The 20,787-nt window shown below is 42.8% G+C and overlaps 1 protein-coding gene and 1 long non-coding RNA gene across 2 annotated transcripts; one reads left to right on the top strand and one right to left on the bottom strand.

The window, feature by feature from the left end:
• Positions 1-709: 709 nt before the first annotated feature.
• Positions 710-19,508, bottom strand: LOC6552369 (mpv17-like protein). Its single transcript, XM_001978844.3, has 4 exons — positions 19,422-19,508; positions 2,935-3,160; positions 2,656-2,863; positions 710-1,166 (listed from the first exon to the last, which is right to left on the bottom strand). Exons 2-4 carry the CDS (start codon positions 3,084-3,086, stop codon positions 945-947), a joined length of 582 nt encoding a protein of 193 aa, XP_001978880.1. The 5' UTR covers positions 3,087-3,160; positions 19,422-19,508; the 3' UTR covers positions 710-944.
• Positions 2,097-2,523, top strand: LOC113563729. Its single transcript, XR_003407596.1, has 2 exons — positions 2,097-2,240; positions 2,302-2,523. It is a non-coding gene; the product is annotated as an uncharacterized LOC113563729 (long non-coding RNA).
• Positions 19,509-20,787: the final 1,279 nt, after the last annotated feature.

Raw genomic sequence — 20,787 nt, 5'->3', positions numbered from 1 at the left:
GCAGCGTATTTCAATATATCTGAATAAATACAAAATGTGAGATGTACGTTGCTTATATTTTCTCTGTGCAGCACAAACACCCCTTTTGGCCACGAAGTTTGCCACGTTTTCCCCAACTGATAAAATAGCTTACATGCAATCGGATTCCGTGGGTTGAGTTTGGTGTTCTGCGTTTACTTTTGCGGTTTTGTTTTGCTCTGCATATATTTCCATATTAATTCCCCTGATTATGGCATCGTCATCGTCTGCGTTCTGTTCCCTGCAGTTTTGTCCAATTCCGAATGCGAATATTTGAGTGCAGACCGCACTTCGCCGATGATGTTTCTGGTTCAGAATAATCTAAATCGGCATTCAGTTATGCATTCAGTTCTAGCATTCATCACAACCACTTAGCGGTTCCACTTCAACGAACCCACAGATACACAATACGAGTATATACATACGTACCTTCGTGCATTTAGTATGCACAGATGAAACGTATGCATTTGAATGAGCCACAATTCCCTCGGCCAAAAGAGACCTCAGATAATAAATATTAATTTTAACAAATGCTGATGGAGGTCAACTGGTGTCAAATGTATGCACGTCACTGTGTCTCACGGGGCAAACACTTTCGCCTAGTATTTCTATACGTATGCCAGTAGTTTTCAGTAAATTGTATTGTAACTAACATTCAAAAATATTTGATGTGAAATAATTGATGCGCATGTTTTGAAGATCTCTCGAACTGTCAAGAGTCGTCCCCCGTTTTTATTTCTAAACGCCCAACTGCAATTCAGTGCTGAGAAAAGCACCAACTACCAACTTATCTAAACTTATTTATCAGGAAAAAATAAATAATAATAAATATATACAAAAGAAATGACATGTCATTAGCTCCGGCCAAGGGCGTGCTTTCGGTGCCATCGCATTTCGGGGCAACTAGTGGCGGGTCCGACCCAGAATCACATCTCCAGGAAGTGGATGTCCAGGGCGTGGTGGTCCACATCCACGGGGGGATGCAGCTGCAGGAACTTGACGTAGGCCAGGAAGGTGGTCCAGCACATGCTGAAGAAGGAGGTAAACACGACCTGGTTTCGCGCCGGCACGAAGGCGAAGTTCACCGTCTGCACGCAGGGCCAATAAATAACGCCCACCTTGTAGGCGTCCAGGAATTTATCGCTGACCTGGGAACAGAGGAGGGAGGCATCGGGGTGAGTGAGTGCAGTGACATAATGCCCCCGGCGGCGGTCGGAAAATGGAAAATGCCAGCGCGGAAAATTGTAATTAAGTGCCGCCGGCTGGCGGCGGTAGGAGCCGTTTAAAATTTTATTTATTGTCCGATCTCCCCTCCTCATTTGAGGGGCGCTAGACTGGGGCGTGGCATTCGGTTAATGTTGTTAATTAAAAGGCAGCGCCTGGCTCGAAAAATTATCATCCACGCGCAAACTGTGTTTAAATTTGCACACGATATTGCAAATTTTTTGGCACATTTTTCACTGGCAAGGAAATTTGCAAAAAACTACCAAGACTATCCTTGTACATAAGTGTCAGCGAATTTGCATATCAAATTATTTAGCGATGGTTTTAATGCGTGAATAAATGATAATTGTGTAAAAACTTCGAATTGGATGAAAGCAAGCTAGTGTTTTCCTAAGCTAACAAACAGAGAATTAAAGTATCTAATATATGTAGAAGGGTAATTCGGTAAAATGTTAATTCAAACCATTTTGTTATGCTTCTAACTAATGATTTATTTTTCAAAGACGAACAATGCCTATAAAATGGATGTAATGTTATATTAAGAACCTTCTTGTGGATCTACATGTACATAAAATAAGGAATATTTGGTCTAAGAGCGATTTTGTGACTGGTTCTGCCTTTGACTCGCTCCCGATTTGAAACTTTTAGGTGAGGGTCCAGAGACCAACGTCTCTATCGGCCACGCACACAACTCTTTTACGGCCTAACTCTTTGGTTGAGCCTATCTCGACCAAATCGCTCAGAAAAGTCGAGCTATCTATCTTTGGAGCACGCAAGCAAAGCAAATGAGACGACGCACGCTTGACACAAATATATGGTAAAACATTTACATTTATCAAGATAAATGGTTTCTAATGATATGGAAGTCAGCCATCGAACCGAGCATGGCCCTGGAGCACAGTGCCTGAAAGTATCTCGCAGTATGGCCGCAGAGCCAACAAATCAATGTTGACAGCTCGGAACGGAGGACCAGGCGCAAAAATTGGGAACGGATGGAGGTGAGCGACAGACAGGTGATATTTATGCATGCTTACATTGCAGCCTCTGTGCCCGTCTCAGATGCAGATTCATAGAAACAGATACAAAGATGGGGACTGCTGGATGTGTCGTGAGAAAATGGATTCCGAAATCAGAAACAAGAGACCGAGGCCCGATTTCCAAATAAATAGCAATGCATACTGGGCGCACATGTAGTAATGAGCACATCGGGCTGCTTGGCCAAATCAATACAAACAGTCAATATTTTATTTAAAAGTAAAGCTAAAGGAAATCGTTAAAAGTGAATGCAGGACTTGGGGTCCCGAGTAATAACGTCATTTGTATGAAATAGATCTCGCTAGCCCCTACACAATGAAGTTCTTGGAAATGGAAGGGAATTCGTTGGGCTAAGGATCGGAATGGGAAGTTACTCACCTCCCGCTTGGCCTCCGCGTACGAGTTGCCCTCCATCAAGGTCATGAAGAAGAGGAACGAGCTGATGGCCATCGGATCGTAGGCGGTCTGCTCGGTGATCGCCTTGCAGAGCGATGACTTAATGTCGGTACGCGGCCACATAACGCCCGCCAATCTGATCCACACATAAATGGTGGGCCCCATGAAGAAGAAGCCGAATAAACTGAACCTGTAATGGATTGGAATTGAAATTGGAATTGGAAACGCAGCAATCGAAGATGCGCGGCACATCGTCATCACCTGAGACACTTCATCCAGTCGTACGTTCGGAATGTCTTCTTCTCGATCATGGTCTGTTCGATGAGGGAGCCACAGGGCCAGAGGGTGCCATACGATATCATGCCGCGGAGGACTTTGTATTTGCTTGTAATATTGACGAAGTTGCGGAACATTTTCGACGCTCTCGTGTGATAATCTTTTCGAATGTCAGAGGCAGTTTCACTTCCACAAAAGTGCTATAGACACGCTGAAAGAGAAATGGTTTCAGATCAATACGGCTGAGTTCGCTTCAGTGGGTTTATTCGGTGCCATGTTTGTCTTGGGGTAGTTCCCTCTTGCAGAAAGTGCGGCTTTTCCTCACTCGACCTACAAAGTTATGGAATTGCGAGCTACGTCTTCTGGCAAAAGTGCCCAAGATTGTCAGCCATGCACAGCTGACACTTTTGGACGCTCCTCTGAACTGATGGAGCGCTGGAGGGCTGGAGGACTGAAAGGTGGTGGGCCCGCCATCCAGGAACACATGTCAAGCATTATTATCGAGCAACTACAAACGAAATACGAGCATACATTTAATTGCCAAGAATGTTGCTAGCCAAACAAATGTCGAAATAATGCCGGCCACGGCCAAAGATTTATCATATTCACTCGACTGTCATAAAAAGCAATTAGGCCCGGGCGAAAAATACACGACCGGCAGTCCCGAAATGTACTATAATAAAAAATAACAAAATACACAGAGGGGCGCAGAGAAAGAAGAAAGAAACGATGTGTGATTTGAAGTTGTTTCTGGTTTTCGGTTTCGCTTAATGAGTTTGCCGCACAAAAAGCCGCTTCGAGGAAAGCGATTAAAGATCCACATCCAGTGCGGCACGTCGGGGTTGCTTGCTTTTGTAGCTGACGGTCCTGCACCCGAAAAAATAATTTCCTTCTATGCTACCGGAAAAAGATACCAGATACCAGCTTTTGGATATTGAGCACGACTTCTCAGTGAATTTAAATTCAAGGAGTTTTCAAAACTGCCATTGGCTTCCCGCCTTTTGATGATGACTACAGGACAGACAGAAATATAACAAACTACTAACTGAAACCACTATTGACACTGTGTAATTCTATAATCAATTCTATAATAATTTTAAATGAAACTGTTAATATTTCGTCCAACCATTCAAGCAATAAATAATAAAAGAATAGCTGGTAAAATAGTTCAAATTATTTCAATAAGTTGTCCATGTAAAAGAAATCGATTTACATAATTATTAAAAAATAATATAAATATTATTTTAAATTCTTCGTCTTCTCATCGTTCGCTTACTCTTTGTCGTCGAGACCTATTTGCTTAGAAAACTGGTATTTGGCCAAAAAATAACTCATTTTCGTCTTCCTTTAGTGATAATGGAGGTGATACTTTCATGATGTTTTAGACCAAAAGTCAGACCAACTTTGTGATGCCCATGAGGAAATGGTAAATGCAAGATGTAAGTGGAACCGTTTCTCTGAGTGCACGTTGCCCTTGTAATTAGTATGCCCGCACACACGCCAAGCCCTCCGAATTGGAAACGGAAGCGGAGGACCCGGCGAACAGTTGGCCCTTTGGGACGGAGAAAGGCAGGTTCAGTTTGAAGGGCACTCGTCAGCAGAAAGCAAAGGAGGAGTAGGAGAGGCTATACTATCCGCGTTCCGATCCGAAAACAAGCGACCTGCCGATTCGGGTTGGTGTGAAAAGCCCGCCCCTTGGCAACTGGCCTTGTTGTTGCCGTCTGTTGCATATTTTCACAAGTAATTAACATGTAGCCGACGTTGTCCTTGTCCGTAGCCAGGGATCCGGGAAGCCGGCCTGTTCCAGCGCAATTGTCCAAACAGGCTGCCCGGTTGTTGTTCGTCGTCAGCGGGTAACAAAGCGCTGCCTCCGCATTAATTTGCATTATTTTCACATTTAACTTTTAAGCGAGTGCAGCCTGCTGGAGTTGCACTCTGCCGGGGCAGAAACAGGTGGAGAAGTTGGGGCATGTAGAGCTGAAGTGCCACGACTAATTGGGGCACGGCTCTGAAGGTTTCATTTCGAATGATTTTCATTCAGCCACCGCCGGCTATCGTTCTTACAGAACGTTATACTTATACATAGCTATTCGCCAGAGATACATTTCTGACCAGAACCCATCTCAGCATTGCATAGAGGTGCCCATATTTGGTCAGTGCTTAAACGTATCTCCGATTCACAAGGTTTATATGGAACCATTAGTTTCCTACTTCTAAAAGGAACCCCTAAAAGAGGAAGGAAGCCCGCTCTGGAGAGCGGTAATTAAAGTCCTCATACTAATTAATTCTTTTAAGCCAGACGAGCTTGCTAATGCCATTACTTAAAAGACGTTTATAGCTATAAGTTCGTGTTGGCTTACTGTGTAGCCTCTCATTTTTATGTCATTACTTTTCGATCGCTGCTCAGTGTTTTTTCATGGTCTTCGATCACCGAAAAAGTATAGGTCTTAAGTACACAATAATTCCTCCGATATTTTCTAAAATGCTGTGCCCGGCTGCATAAATCTACGTAGTTCACAAGGGCGAAAAACTTATTTGCTGGCGATGATGTTGCCCCCCCCGGCCCATTTGGCCCATTTGGCCCATTTAGTTCGCCGTTGATGATAAATTCTGCAATGTGGCCCGGGGCGAATTTGCAATAAAATGCACACAGCAACAAACCTTGCAACATAAATTCAGTCGCAAAATGTTTATTTACGCTGCGGCCAGTAGGAGGGAAATGGGGAGAAAGGGGCAAGCTCGCCGGCTGTTTCCTGCGTGGCATTTGCATTTGGACGCCGTTTTACGCATGATGTGAGGAGCCCCGGCAACTCGGCTTATCAGCCCAGAGAAATCAAACGGCCCAGAAGTCGAAGTCGGAGGAGATGGTGGAGTTGGACGTCCACTGCCCACAGCATCTTGCAACATTTTGTTTTAATTTCGCACTCTTGAAAAGTGGCAGCCGCCACTCGGACGGCTTTTGAAGTTGGCCAAGGGAACTGCCACGTAGCCACGGAGGCACTGAATGGAGCGGAGTCCCAGAATGAAGCCAGCTGCTGTCGATCTCACCTAGGGAATGGCAACCCATCGCTACCCTTTTGCTGCAACGCCACCTTAAGATATGTGCAAATATGTGAAATGATGTGAATACTTTCCTGCATTGGCAATGAATTGTAATATTTCATTTCATTTCCTCCCGTTTTATATTATTATGTATTATCCCATATTATTGGTGTGCCTTTAATTTAACACCCCTTTTCGGATCAATCAAGTGATTCCTTTATTAAATCTGATTATGCAAATGTGGCGCAGCTTTGCTTTTCTCGCTTTCAATTGCTTTCGTGTTTGAGTCCCATTCCCCTGGCATCAGAATACTTCACACTCCGCCGTTTTTTCAGGCTATTAATATCAAAGGGCCTACATCAAAGGGCATTGCCTAGGAAGGAATCCAACTGTAGCTGTATCCCAGTCCGCCTATGCACGTATCTGTATCTGTAGTGTATCAATGGCCGTATCTGAGGTGCGAGTTTTGATTGCGTTCACTCTGTCAAGCAGACGGACAGAAAGGCGCTTTATTTGATTTCAAGTTATGTAGTTTTAGTGAGTTCCTCCGGCACTCCCTGCTAGTTTTTGGTTTGTGTTTGTTGAACTTTGGCTGACTAATAGCTGGCGGATGGGCATTTTCAGGGGAGTGGGGAGGTTATGACGATGCCACAGTTTTTCGAACACATCGGAACATGTGTATTTGTTGCCGCCTGATGCGGGCTGTTTTGTTCTCAGCGCCCTGCACCGTGATTTGATTTATTTGTACACCGTTTTATGATATTTACATGTCTGCAACTGAATGCTCATTGGGGGGCAAAAAGGGGCATGCAGGCCATCTCGTTGATTCTCGTAGCGGAAAAGGCTCACCCCTGTCTATATATACAAATCGCTGGGCTTAATTTTATATTTTTTATATATTTTCGATATATTTTATATTGTTCGATAATACTTCATGGTGTTTCCCAATTAATGTGTGAAATGTTTCTCAGAAAGAATGTATTTTATTTATTTATTTATTAGTGATGATAGTATAGTTTATAAAACTAATGCTAATGCTACTCATTCTAGCTACGAGGCCATCGATTTATCTCCTTTTATATACAATGTTGAATATAGATTAAGGGTTTTTATGCTATGACTTGAACTCAATTGTACAGGTTAGATTTTTTAAGGAAAGTATGCATTTTAAATATATTTCATCTGACTTGCAAAACTTGGGTAGTGTGCTTCGTCTGGAGGAACAAATTTTCTGCTGTTGCCAACTAAAACTTGTTCAAGTGATCCGAAAGTCAAATATAATAGATTATAGTGCATTCCCGACAAAAAGTAAAGAAAATTAAAGGGAAGGGATATGCCAACATTAGTTTGATCTGGCGCTTTTTTTAGTTTGTGCGCCTGATAAATACAAAAGTAACTGAAGGCAGATTCATCCTGTCTCATCATTAAAAAAAGCTTCTGGGCCAGTCCACTTCCTCTGGATCGTGCGTTTTTCAAGCGATCCGTAAACTCCGTAATTACGCCTCATTTGGCTTGGGCGCCATTACCAGTCCATTACCCCAATTGCAGTCCCGACTCGGATCCCAGACCCGATTCCGACGACTCCAAACCCAATCAAGCGCAGTCATTGAGGAAGCCCTCCTCCCGGACAGCGCTTATCTATCGCTGCTCATCGGCAGTTCCTCGGGGGCTGAGCTCTGGCCATTATCAATTCATGTCCCGTCATAATTAATAAGGCTCGGGTGGAAATTCGAGGGGAAGCCAACACGCAAGACGGCAATCAGTTGGCATTGTGCTGGGTCTTCGCATATGGGATATGGGATACGGAATATGGAATATGGGGTACGGTATACGGGACCTTGTTCTGAAGCCTGGTGTCTGAAGTCTGGGTGCCACCTTATCGGGCAACAGCTGCCGTTCCAATAAAGCAGCTATTCCCCTCCGCAGACGGTTGCTTTGGCGATGTTTGCTGTTTGCTCGAGTGCTCCTGGCCAATTACAGCTTCCTGTTGTGCGAATTTCCTTAGTTCCCCTTGCTTTTTTGTACACTTAGAGAAGCGAAAATAATGCGATACTATCGCACGTGTGCCGCCTTCCTAAGTATTCCCACTTTTCCCTATGTGTTGGACTCTCCTATTCCGGGTAAGTCGCGTTTTTTATCCACCTACGACCCCTACCCTTTGCAGGAATGAAAACATAACACACGCTCAATTTCAAGTGTCGAAATGTCCGACAGCTGAAATAATAGAATGGAAATGGGTGCGCATCTCCTTCTTTCGGGTGCTGGCCATCCCTGGGGGCCCAGCGGCAACCTAAGTCTGGGAGTAAACAAGGCTCGCAAACAATTTATGAAATCAGTTTCGCATTAAAAACGCGAGGCCGCACAAACGAAAACTGGAAAACATAAAATACATACGCGCAGCGAACACAATTGCCATTGGCAGGCAATTGGCTTGATTTTCCCTTTTCGAACACTGTATTGTTTTTCTTTGGCCAGCAGGAGGGTGAATTTCGAGCTCGCCAGAGCGTGCCGTGCAACTAGAGAATCCAATTTCGCAGAATTTGATTGTCAACTGAATGACGAGAAGCCTACAAACGTGGGGCAGGACCATCAGTGTTGCGAGTTTGGCTGTTTTCTAAGGCGTCTGGGTACATACAAGATAATTTAAGGGGTCGAGGCAATAAGGAAAACCTTTAGAATTTCGGTTTGAAGTTCCAAAAAACATATAAACAAGTCTTTCAGAATATCTAGCATTAAGCAACAGAACGCAGAAATAGAGGACTCTGTTCAGGATATCCTTTTAAGCCCATCCATTCGGAATCCCTATTTCTCGCTTTGTTTCCATGCCGACTCACTGTGCACTGTGTATACAAAGTAGACGGACGGTCAGAAGGGCGACAGATTGCCAGGGAGCAGATTGCCATTGAAATTAAAGGCAGAAACCGAGTTCATCGGATTCGTAAATACTTGTATGCCATCCGACGCACAAGTGTCAATTGCAGCTGACACGACTGACACGGCTCTGGGTTATTAGTTGGCCATCAAACGTGCATGACAATTTAGTGGGTTTCCGCTGCTGCTTCTCCCTCTGTGTGTGCCGCTGTCTCTTTCCTACCCATCTACCCATCTCTTTCCAGGCAGTTTGGCCGACGAACTGAATGCGGGTGGGCGGAATGTGCAACGGTTCTATTCTACTATGGTTCTATGAAATTCGAAGTGGCCGCGACTATAATCGAGAAGAGCGCTCAGGTAGTGAGATTCAACTCACCACTCACACACTATTATAACTTAGTTTCCAAAACAAAACAGTTTGGAAACTCATTCAAAATTGAAATAGAATTTGATTGTTCAGGTCAGAAACACTACGGCTTCTTATAAAAGCGTTCGGTTTTCTGTACCTATATTATTGTAAGATTATTTCATCAATATGATATATCATTATTTTTATTAGGTAATATTATTACTATTCTAACAGTTTATCAATGATGACGAGATGTAGCTCGTGAAGGAACATACCAAGGACTTCACACTTACGCAGTAACTATTGGTTTACGATGAGGAATAATTTTATTTATTTTATCAGAAATAAATGTAATTATTAAATTATATTATTTAATTAAATTTTTAATAATTTTAATATTTTAAGGGATAAGCTATAAAATGCATTTTAAAAATAATAAATGTTATTTATCTCATAATCTATGTCTAAACCCTTACGAAATTCTCATCCTTTATCCAAAATTGCTAATAATGCTTTAGTATACCCACATATTAACTCTTTTAAAATCGATAAAAATAAATAATTATTATTCTTATGAAATATTCTTATAACGACGGTATATAAACTGATTAGAAACTTAAGTAAGGTCCATCGAGAAATGGAAATAAATTCTAAGTAGAAAGCTAAATAAGTTATGTTACCTCCGTCTTTGTGACAGGAAAGCGGGTGAACCTTGAACATGGTAGTCAGCCCAGATCTGTGCCAAGTTCACTTAAGAATGTAAGTCCCGCGGGCTTGTCGACAGCACTCCCAGATTGCTTAAACAGCTTCAATCACTCTCCATTCCCATTCCCCGATCCATTTAGGTTTGGGGCGCCTACCTAGTCATCCTACACTGGCAAATAACCCCGCAGCTCCGAGGAACACCATGAATTCACGGCAATCTGGTGACCGGCACCATCGGATGAGTGGAAGCCCGTGGGGTTCCGTTGAACCCTGTAAAACAGTAAAAGCTGTGCCCAAATTTAGCGGCCGGTTCACTGCACTTGGCCTGTGTTTGTTTGCCTTTGAGTTCGTCTAAAAAAATGGAAATAAATAAATGCCGACACAACTGTCAATTATGGTCGTGCTGTTCGTGGGATCGACTCCGACTGAGGCCTTACTCGCACATCCACGACCAACGGCAACAATAGATAGATGCGAGTATGTAGATATTTTATATAAACAGCGGCAGTTCAATTTGTTGATTCGCCGCCCGCTCGGAGGCCGCTTGACTTTCGATTGATGGCAACGTAGGACGTGGACAGGGCAGGGACACGGAGCGACCCGGACACCCATTGAAAGAGCCATATGCGGCACCCAACTTAGTCCATACACTTGGAGAAAGTGATGTAACGAATCGCGCCGTAAATTGGATAGGAAGTTAGCTTAATTAAATTCTTGAAAGAGGATACTGCGACACACAGCCAGAAATTAACTGCCATATTTGTATCTTCTTGGTTAATTTTTGTATAGGACGGTATCGAAACAACCCTTTCGCTACTAACCTAATTTTTGATCGGATACTTAGGTATAGGATACGGACTATAGGGACTTGCGGCACTTCTTGTGCCATTAATCATTTGAAAACGAAGCAACAAAATTTGAATTGGTGACGTGCACACTAATAGTTAGTAGAATCTTTCAAAAAGCGCCAAAAAGGGCAGAATGACACTATTTGTTCACCCTACGACATGATATATAGGCAAGTGCGACAAGCTTAAACAATTTTTAAAATCGTTGGCCTTGGAAACTTTATGGATAACAAACTTCTACCCAAAATAGTAAACTGAAGTGCAAGAGCATAGAAATCATTTTTAATAATTAAATGAAGAATTGTTCGGGTCTCAAAAAGACTGTCATCCGGAAACTACGCAGAATGAGTAATTATTGTTTTTCAACACTAGTTTTCTTTGGGAGTTCGTAGTTTTCGGGAGTGTATGTATGTGGATACGAAAATGTGGAATGCAACGGCGGAGTCATTTGTCACGCGCCGGGAACGACAACAACCACGGGCGATGTCAATGAGCGAACAATGAACCGGGCGGGCAAACAAACAACCCCTCCGCCCCTGGCACCTTTCCACTGCATCGAACCTGAACCGCACAGAAATAAAAAGCGAGCACTAAATCAACAATTACCAGATAAGCGAACGGCCGGCAGCGAGCCCAATTCACCACGAGTATCAGAAGTTCGACCACATCTGCGATTTAAATGTCAGGCTCAACACACTTCCGCATTTATCTACAATGCCCATGAAGTGCAGCGTTCTATGCCTCATTTCAGATCGTCACCAAGCTGGCGCGGCACTCAAAGTTAGTGGGACAAATGGGGAGGCAAGGGGTGCAGCCAGTTTTGAAGGACCGCAGGACCCCGCACCCAGGAAAGTCCCAACTAGGAACGTACTGCGTTTACTTGAGAGGGGTTTTATATTGCATAATATAATATATAATATAATATAATATATAATTGCACATAATATGTATAAAGTAATGGGAATAAAATGAGACAAAGCTAAAAAACGAAGAAGGTACATATATATAGACTCGTTTAACGGACTGGAAGAAACGGAAAGTAGGACGAATACTGATCAAGAATATATATACTTCATATTCGACTGAGTTACTAAGTGGCACACTCTGCTGAAATGTGCACTCCGCAAGGCGTACAAGAGATTGGTAAAGCATTTTAATGCCTAAAATATTGTATTATCGTAAGAAATGCACCAAATTTAATTTTTTAATCAGCTTCGAGTCCCCTTTTCAAATACACCTCCGTACGCCCCTGATCCCAACGAAGCAACCATCCGTTCATGAGCAAAACCCCAGGCAGTAATTTCATGCACTTAAACTCGCATTATGTTCCTCCCTCCCAGATATTTTTTGCTGCGTTCTGTTAATTCGGTTGTTTGTCCGATTTTCTTTTTTCCCATTTCAGGTTATTGTTTTCCAGCCACGAGTCTTTTTCGGTACGTCATCGTTTCCTTGTTTCGTTTTGATATCTCGCTGGAAAAAACCTCGGGCTTAAATTTATATTTTGTGAACCCCTGTGCAATTTGAGGTGTAGTCATTACTGGGCGAAGGGGAACTGGGCGAAGGGGTGTGGCTGGCCGACTGCGTGCCGTTTTCGTAATTACATTGATGGCGGGTAGGGTCCAGACTTTGTCTGCTGGATCTCTCAAATTACAAGTATGAGCATTTGGTGCATTTACTGGAGCAGCTACCCAATTTCCGAGCCCTTTTTTCCGTTTCCGTTCCTGGACTGCGATTAGAATTTATGGGCGGTCCCTTAGTATTATTAACTGCTTACCAATGAAGCAGATTCCGAGTGTTAGTGAATTCAGCAGGAATTATATAGTAATTACTAGCTTTTGAAGCGACATTGGGGAAAATTCTCATGGGGGCAGCGCCGTCCTTAAAATATACTACAGGCAAGCGGCAAGATAACTATTTCAAAAGATTGTACTTTTAATATATTTTTTAGATATTATTTTGCAGATCTACTTTGCAGATCTTGCCGGGCGCACATTTTCCGCTACACTGATATATCTGCTTGAGCTGACCCATTTCGGTTGCACAGTGCCTGCTATTTAGCATTCACCATTGGCTATTCAGTATTGTGTCAGCTTAACCCCATTTCGAAGGCAAATACTAAAGAATTACATTAAACACCGAGTGGCAAGCCAAAATGGAAGCGAAAAATCAAAGAAAAGAAAATTAACATGAAGTGAATTTCAAAAAGGGGGCGGACGCACACGGACGGACGGACAGTCGGTAAAATGCCGGGGGCGGTGGGAAATTTTGGCAAAGAGTCGGGCACGTGCTTATAGCGCAGAAATTTTGAAACTTTTGTGTTTCCTCAGAGACCCAAAGAGACAGCTAGACGACATGGACGTGACGGACCCGGACCCAGACCGTCAAGCGAACTGACGGACGGACAGACGGACGGAGAGGCAGACGCTCGACGTAATCATGAGGCAATTTCTTCTGGGCCCGGCTGGCAACTGCATTTTGTAGTCAGCAGTTTCCTGGCCCACTCCGCTGAGCCATTTCAACATCAAGCTCACCTCCCGAATTAACCCCGAGCTGGTTTGGGACAGCTGATTTGGAGTGTTTTTCCGGTGACCCACTGGAGATGCTCCAACCCACTTAGGCTGCAAGAATACCAATATTTTCCTTGGCCTTTTTTTTGGCCAATAAATCTTGTGGCACATTGTGTATGCTCTTTTATTTTCTTTTCTTTGAGATTCTTTTGTTTGCCCTCAGTTTCGAATCGTTGGTTTGGCATACGCAATTAAAATAAAAAACAAAATAGAGTGCTATAGTTGAGTTCCCCGACTATCAGATACCCGTTACTCAGCTAGTGAAAGTGCAAGCGAGGAATTTCAAAATTTTCTGGAATATCGATAAAAAGGGGGGAAAAAAATATTACAATGAAAAAAAATAAACAAATTTTTAAAATTGTGGGCGAGAGAATTTTTGAAGAATTTTTTCATTTAACAAACCTGCGCTGTGTCAATGTCTCTGGTATCTGCATGCCTAAGCTCAACTTTCTACCTTCTATAGTTCCTAAGATCTCGACGTTCGAACTGACGGACGGATAGACGGACATGGTCAGATCGACCCGGCTATGGATTCTTATCAAGAATATATAAACTTTATATAGTCGGAAACGTTTCCTTCTGCCTGTTACATACTTTTCAACGAATCTAGTATACCCTTTTAATCTACCAGTAACGGGTATAACAAGGGAGAACGCTATAGTCGAGTTCCTTTACTATCAGATACTCAGCTAGTTGGAGTGCGAACGAGATTGTTCAACATTCTTTTTGGCATATTGATAGATGTGGGCAACAAAATATTAGTAACAAGAGAGAATGCTAAAGTCGAGTTCCCCGACTATCAGATACCCGTTACTCAGTTAGTGGAAGTGCAAACAAAACATTTCAAAATGTTCTGGAATATCGGTAAAAAGTGGGGGAAAAAATATAATAAAATAAAAAAAATCTAAAAAAAAATTTTTAAGTGTGGGCGTGAGAATTTTATGTGTTTTGTGGGCGTTAGAGTGGGCGTGGCAACATCATTTAACAAACCTGCGCTGTGTCAATGTCTCTGGAATCTGCATGCCTAATCTCAACTTTCTAGCTTCTATAGGTTCTGAGATCTCGACGTTCATACGGGCGGACGGACAGACGGACGGACAGTCGGATATGGCCAGATCGACAAGGCTATGGATTGTGATCAAGAATATATAATATATTATATACATTATATATATTATATGCTTTATGTAGTCGGAAACGTTTCCTTCTGCCAGTTACATACTTTTCAACGAATCTAGTATACCCTTTACTCTACGAGTAACGGGTACAATAAAAGTGTGGGCGTGGGGGTTATGGGCGGCTTGTGGGAGTTAGATTAGGCCGGGACAAAATTTTGTTTAGTATATCGATAGAAATTGAAGAAACAAATAATAAAATGAAAAGATTTCAACTCATATTTCAAAAGAGCGGTCGTGGCAGTTTTGGGCGGTTTGTGGGCGTGCCAAAAAGATTTCGGTAAGTCGATAGAAATTTACAAGACTAATACTTTATCAATTTCCAAATACCACATCGAAAGAATACACTAAGAAAATGTATTGCTAACCAAATTAGTTATTTATAAGTAATTGTATTTTTATCTTTGTGTCCCAACTTACCGTGTCAATTACCTGATACAACATTACCAGCCTAATAATAACCTATTTCGATATTTTAGGAAAAGAGTTAGTGTCGGAACCCCTTTTTCTTTCCGTGCATTTAGCGAGCCCCCATGTGATGTGTAGATTCATTCAATTTATTACTTGGCATATTTTTTTGCCGCTGCTTTGTTTTTGCTGCTGCCTGAAATAAATAATGCCTGGAGCTCTGCAAGCGGGTCGATTAATATAAATCAACGCCTGACGGTGTCGTCCAGGGGAAGTTGAGGGGTAAGGTTGTGGCTGGGGCTGCGGAAAGGGAAGGGAAGGGGAATGGGAAGTGGGTGCCCTGTCCGCTGACTTTTCCTTTGTGGCTTTAATGAAAGTAATTTATTAAGTAATTTCTAAGCTTTTAGTCGTGACGCTTACTGTTGAGAGTTTAATTAATTGGCTTTCATATTAAACGACCCGACCAGGCCTCAATGAATTATGTATGAGAAGGCAAGTAGCAATCGATATTGTGATTCCGTAGCCTCGGACGAGAAAACCCCAGTCGCCCTACCTTTCATGGTGGGTACACGGATCGAAACCGGAAACTGTGGTCCACCGTGAAATGGATATAATGGATTAATAAACATTCCGCAATAATGAATTCCGAGGACTAGTTGAGTCTCCAATATTCTATATAAATCTGGGTGTGCATGTAACAATTCAGTGCTTTTAAATTAGCCTTAAAATAAATCTGTTAGGTTATATAAACATTCGTTGCAAGTTAAGAAATTGCTTAATTTATTTAGTAATAACATGGTGCAGTACTAGAGCTAGTACTGATAAACGCCTGAAGTTAGCATACTGCTCTCCTCTGTGGGTTAGATACATTTGTATCTTTAAGAGCGGCAACTACCAACAAATGGTCATTCAAACGCGGCGGATGTGCGAGCACGAAACGTGCTTTCCGAATGGCCAAATGGCGAAATTGCCAAAACCATAGCAAACCCAGACGGGCAGACAATGAAAACTAAAGCCAAGAAAATAGACGGGGATGAAAGCACAGGCAGAAAAACTGCAACCCAAATAAATAAAAATGTTTCAGAGAAAACTGTCAAGATTTGCATTTATCGTCGTTGGCGTCGTGGGCCAAGAAAATGCACATGCGATAAAAATTGTTGCGATGGCTATTGCAACGTCTGATTTCTGGCTTTTGGCTTCTGGTGTCTGGTATCTGGTATCTTGTAGTCGCTATTCGCAATTCGCGATTCGCAATTCGGTATCTGGTGTCTGGTGTCTTGTGGGTACGGGTATCTGTATCTGCACTCGGCCATAGATAGCTTAGTTGGCACTTGCTTAATTTGCATATCGCACGGGAGCGGCGTCTCAGCAGAAAAATATTTGAGAATTTGCACTTTAATTGCACCTAAATCACCGTTAGTTCAGACATCATTAATCGGCTCTGCAGAAACGGACTGATTGCACTAATTTTGCATATGTTTCCAGTTAATTTAATTAGTCGGCATTTTGCGGTTGCGCAATCCGCTCGACATTTCCAGTTTTCAGCTCCCTTAAAGGCCCCATCACAGCTCAATAATTTTAATGACGGGATTAAATAGAAATGTTTAATTTCCCTTGGCCTTCCCCGTTGCCCAGCGATTGGCCGGTGTGCAGTACAAATACGGGTTTAATTTTGTGTTTGGTTTTCCGCCCGCTTTGTGTCGGATATTCCATCTCCTAAATAAATTAAAATTTTATTTATTGTTCTCCCCAATACATTGTTTGCCGGACTTGATGTGGTCACAATAAACACAAATTCAGCATTGACTGCCCGCATTCAGCACACACAACTCAAATCAAATGGCAATTGTCCTTTATCGCAAAAGTTGATTATGCCCCCATATATTATACACTCAACACACCTGACGACTATATCATCATATACCCTTAATGTGATTGTGGTTCAAAAAGTGCGAATTTTCAAGTCCAGTGGTAAAAACGTAGTTAATTGACTGGAACTTATCAGCCGTGCTCACTTTTGAGAAAGCGCATGCAGTTAGGCATTCAGGAAGGTTGTGTAACGGTTGATAACTTCCCAAATACATGCATATATGGAAAATTATACAGACAGTAGCCCGCAGAAAGAGTTGAATGCCATTTGCGTTCAATGGTAATGGTAATCGTGAATATCTGGCAATTCAAATGCGCACAAACTTCCTCCCATCGCCTACCCAAAAACCCTCAATTTATTCGGTTTACAATTCAATTTAAATGTAATTTCCCTTTTTGCTAAATTGCGAATGCCAATTCAGTGAGTCTGGCGTCCAGTGGGGCACCTTCCCCCAAGTGCAGTGCCACGCCCACTGCTCCCCCACATCACACACACTTGCCAGGGCTGCACAGCACACGTAAGTGATAGTGCACGTCATAATATTTCGTTTGACACACGGCAGCAAATCGTTTTACACTCTGGGCATAAATTGACGAAATAAATCATGTTTGCGACGCGTGATTGGCGAGCCAACCGACGGCATGGCCACTGTGGGGTTAAGGGGCGCCGGAAAAGCGGCGAACGCAGGTCGAAAAGCGCTGAAAAGCTGTTTAAGAACCCACCATGTTCCGTTCCTGAAAGCGAATGCCGCAACTGAGTGGCACGAGCTTTGCAGAATCACATTTTCTGGCTCTTTAATGACTGCTGCATATCAGTTAACTTGCAAAACATCACGGCTACACAGAAGTAAGTATATGAATCACAGTTGTCTATTTTAGTTTTTAGTAGATTCGGAAATCTGAATGACGAAGTATGCAAAAGCATAAAATAAAGTTCGTAGGAAAATAGAATTATAATTATATATTTATATAATAATTCGTAGAAAATATAAATGTTGGAATTAGGCGCAGCTCTTAAATTTTTTTTTGTTTAAATATAGCAAAGAAAGTGACTAATGTGCTCGCTTCCAAGGAAGCTTTCGTCACCATTCATTCAATTTCGCTTGGCCGCGCAACGTGGCGTATGCGTTATATTTTACTGTGACTTGCGCTCAAAGTGCGATGTGCAGCTTTGTTGTTGCGCGAAGATGGCAACAACAGCGTATGATATTAGTTTTGTAATTCAATTATGGCGGAATGCTTTTGACGGTTTGTCCTTTTTCCTCGTTAACCTGTTCACGGCTGTTTGGCCAAGAAGACAAGCTGGAAAAAAGCCACGCCGACAATGAATGTCTGCGTCAATACTTTTTGTAGCAGTGTTTTTTTTTTCAATTTGCCATCACAAAATCAGCAAATTGCATTTCGATTGTGATTCGGGTTTGATGAATAGCCAGAAACGACTGTCGCGAATCGAAACCGAGGGGGGGTCAATTATTTTGAGCGGCTCGATTGAATTTCTAATGACTCAAAGGGGTATTAAATGCGCATTAAGCGGAGTCACATCGCCGCCTGCCCATGGGGCACACTCACTTATCGATGTTCAACTAACCACATTAGCCTAATGATTTCGCCGATTTCCCCAGACCCAGACCCAGACCCACTCCCAGTCCCATTCCCATTCCCAGTTCATTCCCAGTTCGAGTCCAACTCGAAGTCCCCATCATAATCATCATTGTCAGCACTTAAATGCAGGCTTCATTTGGTTAATTGCATGGCAAATGTTGCCGTGATTAATGTGACAGGGATTGGGAATGGAACTTGGCCGGGGACGGGCACCAAAGTTTGTGCCTACGCACAGACACTCAAAACACTCCAAAGAGTCTCAGAAAGCGGCAAAAGGTGGAAAAGGAAGGCGAGCAATCAGCATAAACCTGTTCATTATCAGTGCTGTTGGCTTTTGCATGAACTCGGCTGGAAAACTGAAAAGACGTAGCTTGTAGCATGAAAATAAGATCTACCATCGCTTTACACCGAAAATAAATGCGGCAGCCCCACGAAAATTTAAAATTTACGATTAAATCTTTATGAAGCTCTCGCAGGCTTTGAGTTTGGATTTCTGAGGTGATCATTGATTATTGCATGCCACGATTTCTCTCAGTGCAGCCATATGCCTTGGGTATTAGCCACAGGCAGACCGCCAGCCACTTGTGCCGCATTCATGCCCTGCATGCATATATATATAAATACATTCGCTTGCCGCAGTTTGGCTCGAGATTAGCGGAAGCGAGAACAGTGGGCAATGTGGAGCAAGGCTTCTCTGCGGCGATGACGATGTGACCCACTTGTGGGGCGAATGACAGTCGCAGTTGCATGAAGGAGAGCAGGAGGGGTCGGGGCCCAGAAACCCAAAGCCCCAACTCGATGATCGCCGGCGAGTGAGGAGCGGGTGCTATTTATAGACGTGCTAAATGGGCAAAATACACAAATGCACAGAATACACTTTCGACGAATGGCAAATTTGAACTTTAGAAATGCACGCGTATAAATAATCCACTGGCCATTAGTGCAATCCACTGCCTGCAGTTGAAGCTGGCTCTCGAGGTATGGGAAAGTTGAACATTTTATAGGAACTTATGCAACCTGCCACCGTTTGTCATACCGGATGATTTCCGCGGAAATTCCTCGTGCTCCGATCCTGAACAGAAATTTATTCGAAAATGCTCGCGACGATGCGCGAGGTGTTTGCTTCGGCCAAGAAATAAAAACTAATTGCAAAGACTGCAAATTGCCAGATTTCAATGTCAATGGCGGCCAAAAGAGAGTGAATAGTGGCCAATGGCCAATATGGTCGGCCAGTGGTCGGCGTCATCATCATTAGTGAGTGCCGACCGATGCTGCACTTCTGCATCTGTGTATCTTCGTATCTTTCTCGGTTTCTCGGCGGAATGCATCTCTGTGGTTGCCAATCAATAATTTGCCTGGTGAATGCCTCCGCTGGCTGTAATTGTGTTCTGGCCTCTGCCTTTGTTTTTGTGCAATTTTCATTCATTGCATTTGGCAAGCAACTGCCAATAAGTTGCATCCACTGTCCTACAGAGAGAGAAACTGAAAATGTGAAGCATTTATTTAAACTTCTGAATATTTATCATGGGTCTATTCCTATTAGATCTATCAAGCCTATGAATAATCTTTCGAACGAGTCAAATGGACTTCCACTCAACTAGAAAACAAAGAGCTATGTCTGGGTTCAAGCCCATTAAAAACGACAGAACGGATCTTTATTTTTAATATATATCTTCCGGTTTTTTTCTGAGAATTTCAAACAATTTAATGGAGGTGTTTAGAGAACATAAATGTCTGCTTTGGAAATTGCTAAGGTCATTCAGGCGAGTATAATTTTAAGAGCTTTGCTTAATCTCGAAGTAAATATGATTTCGATTTTCGTGGATCTAGAAGGAGTGATTCTTCGAAGTATAGTATGGTGTTTGAAATCCCTCTGTAAGCGAGCTACTTTGCAATTGCTCTTCTCGACTGCCGAGTACAATGTATAAGTATTTGAGGTAATGATCGTTTCTTTGAATTTTTCCTAATTAATTGGCAGCCTTTCAAATAGTAATTCTCTGTGTACGGACCATGGCTTATGGCAGCGGCAGCTATAGAAGCTATACAGCATTTAATTGCACGTTTTGGCCAGCAAAACAGCCGTGACAGCAGCAACATCGCCGCAGCAGCAGCAGCAGCAGCAGCAGCAGCAGCCGCAATGACAATGCCAGACACAAAATAACCAAAGGCAAGTTTTTGTGGTTTCTGCCAGGTCGCAATTCAGCTGGCTCGGTTTTGTCTCCTCATCGGTTCTTCAACTTGGCCAAGTCGGGGCCGTAGAAAATGTCTATATTATGCGGAATATTCGTCTGTCATTAAAGCGGAAAGAGGAGGAGTAGGGGCGGTGGAGGGGCGGGCCGGAGAGAATGGGCCGTAATGAGTTTGTGGTTAGACTGAATCTGCCGCAGAGCATAATGTGTAAG

This window comes from Drosophila erecta, unplaced genomic scaffold (assembly GCF_003286155.1).
Source record: "Drosophila erecta strain 14021-0224.00,06,07 unplaced genomic scaffold, DereRS2 tig00000000-arrow-pilon, whole genome shotgun sequence".
In the NCBI taxonomy this organism is placed as follows: Eukaryota; Metazoa; Arthropoda; class Insecta; order Diptera; family Drosophilidae; genus Drosophila; species Drosophila erecta.
This window is presented reverse-complemented; position numbering and strand designations above follow the sequence as displayed.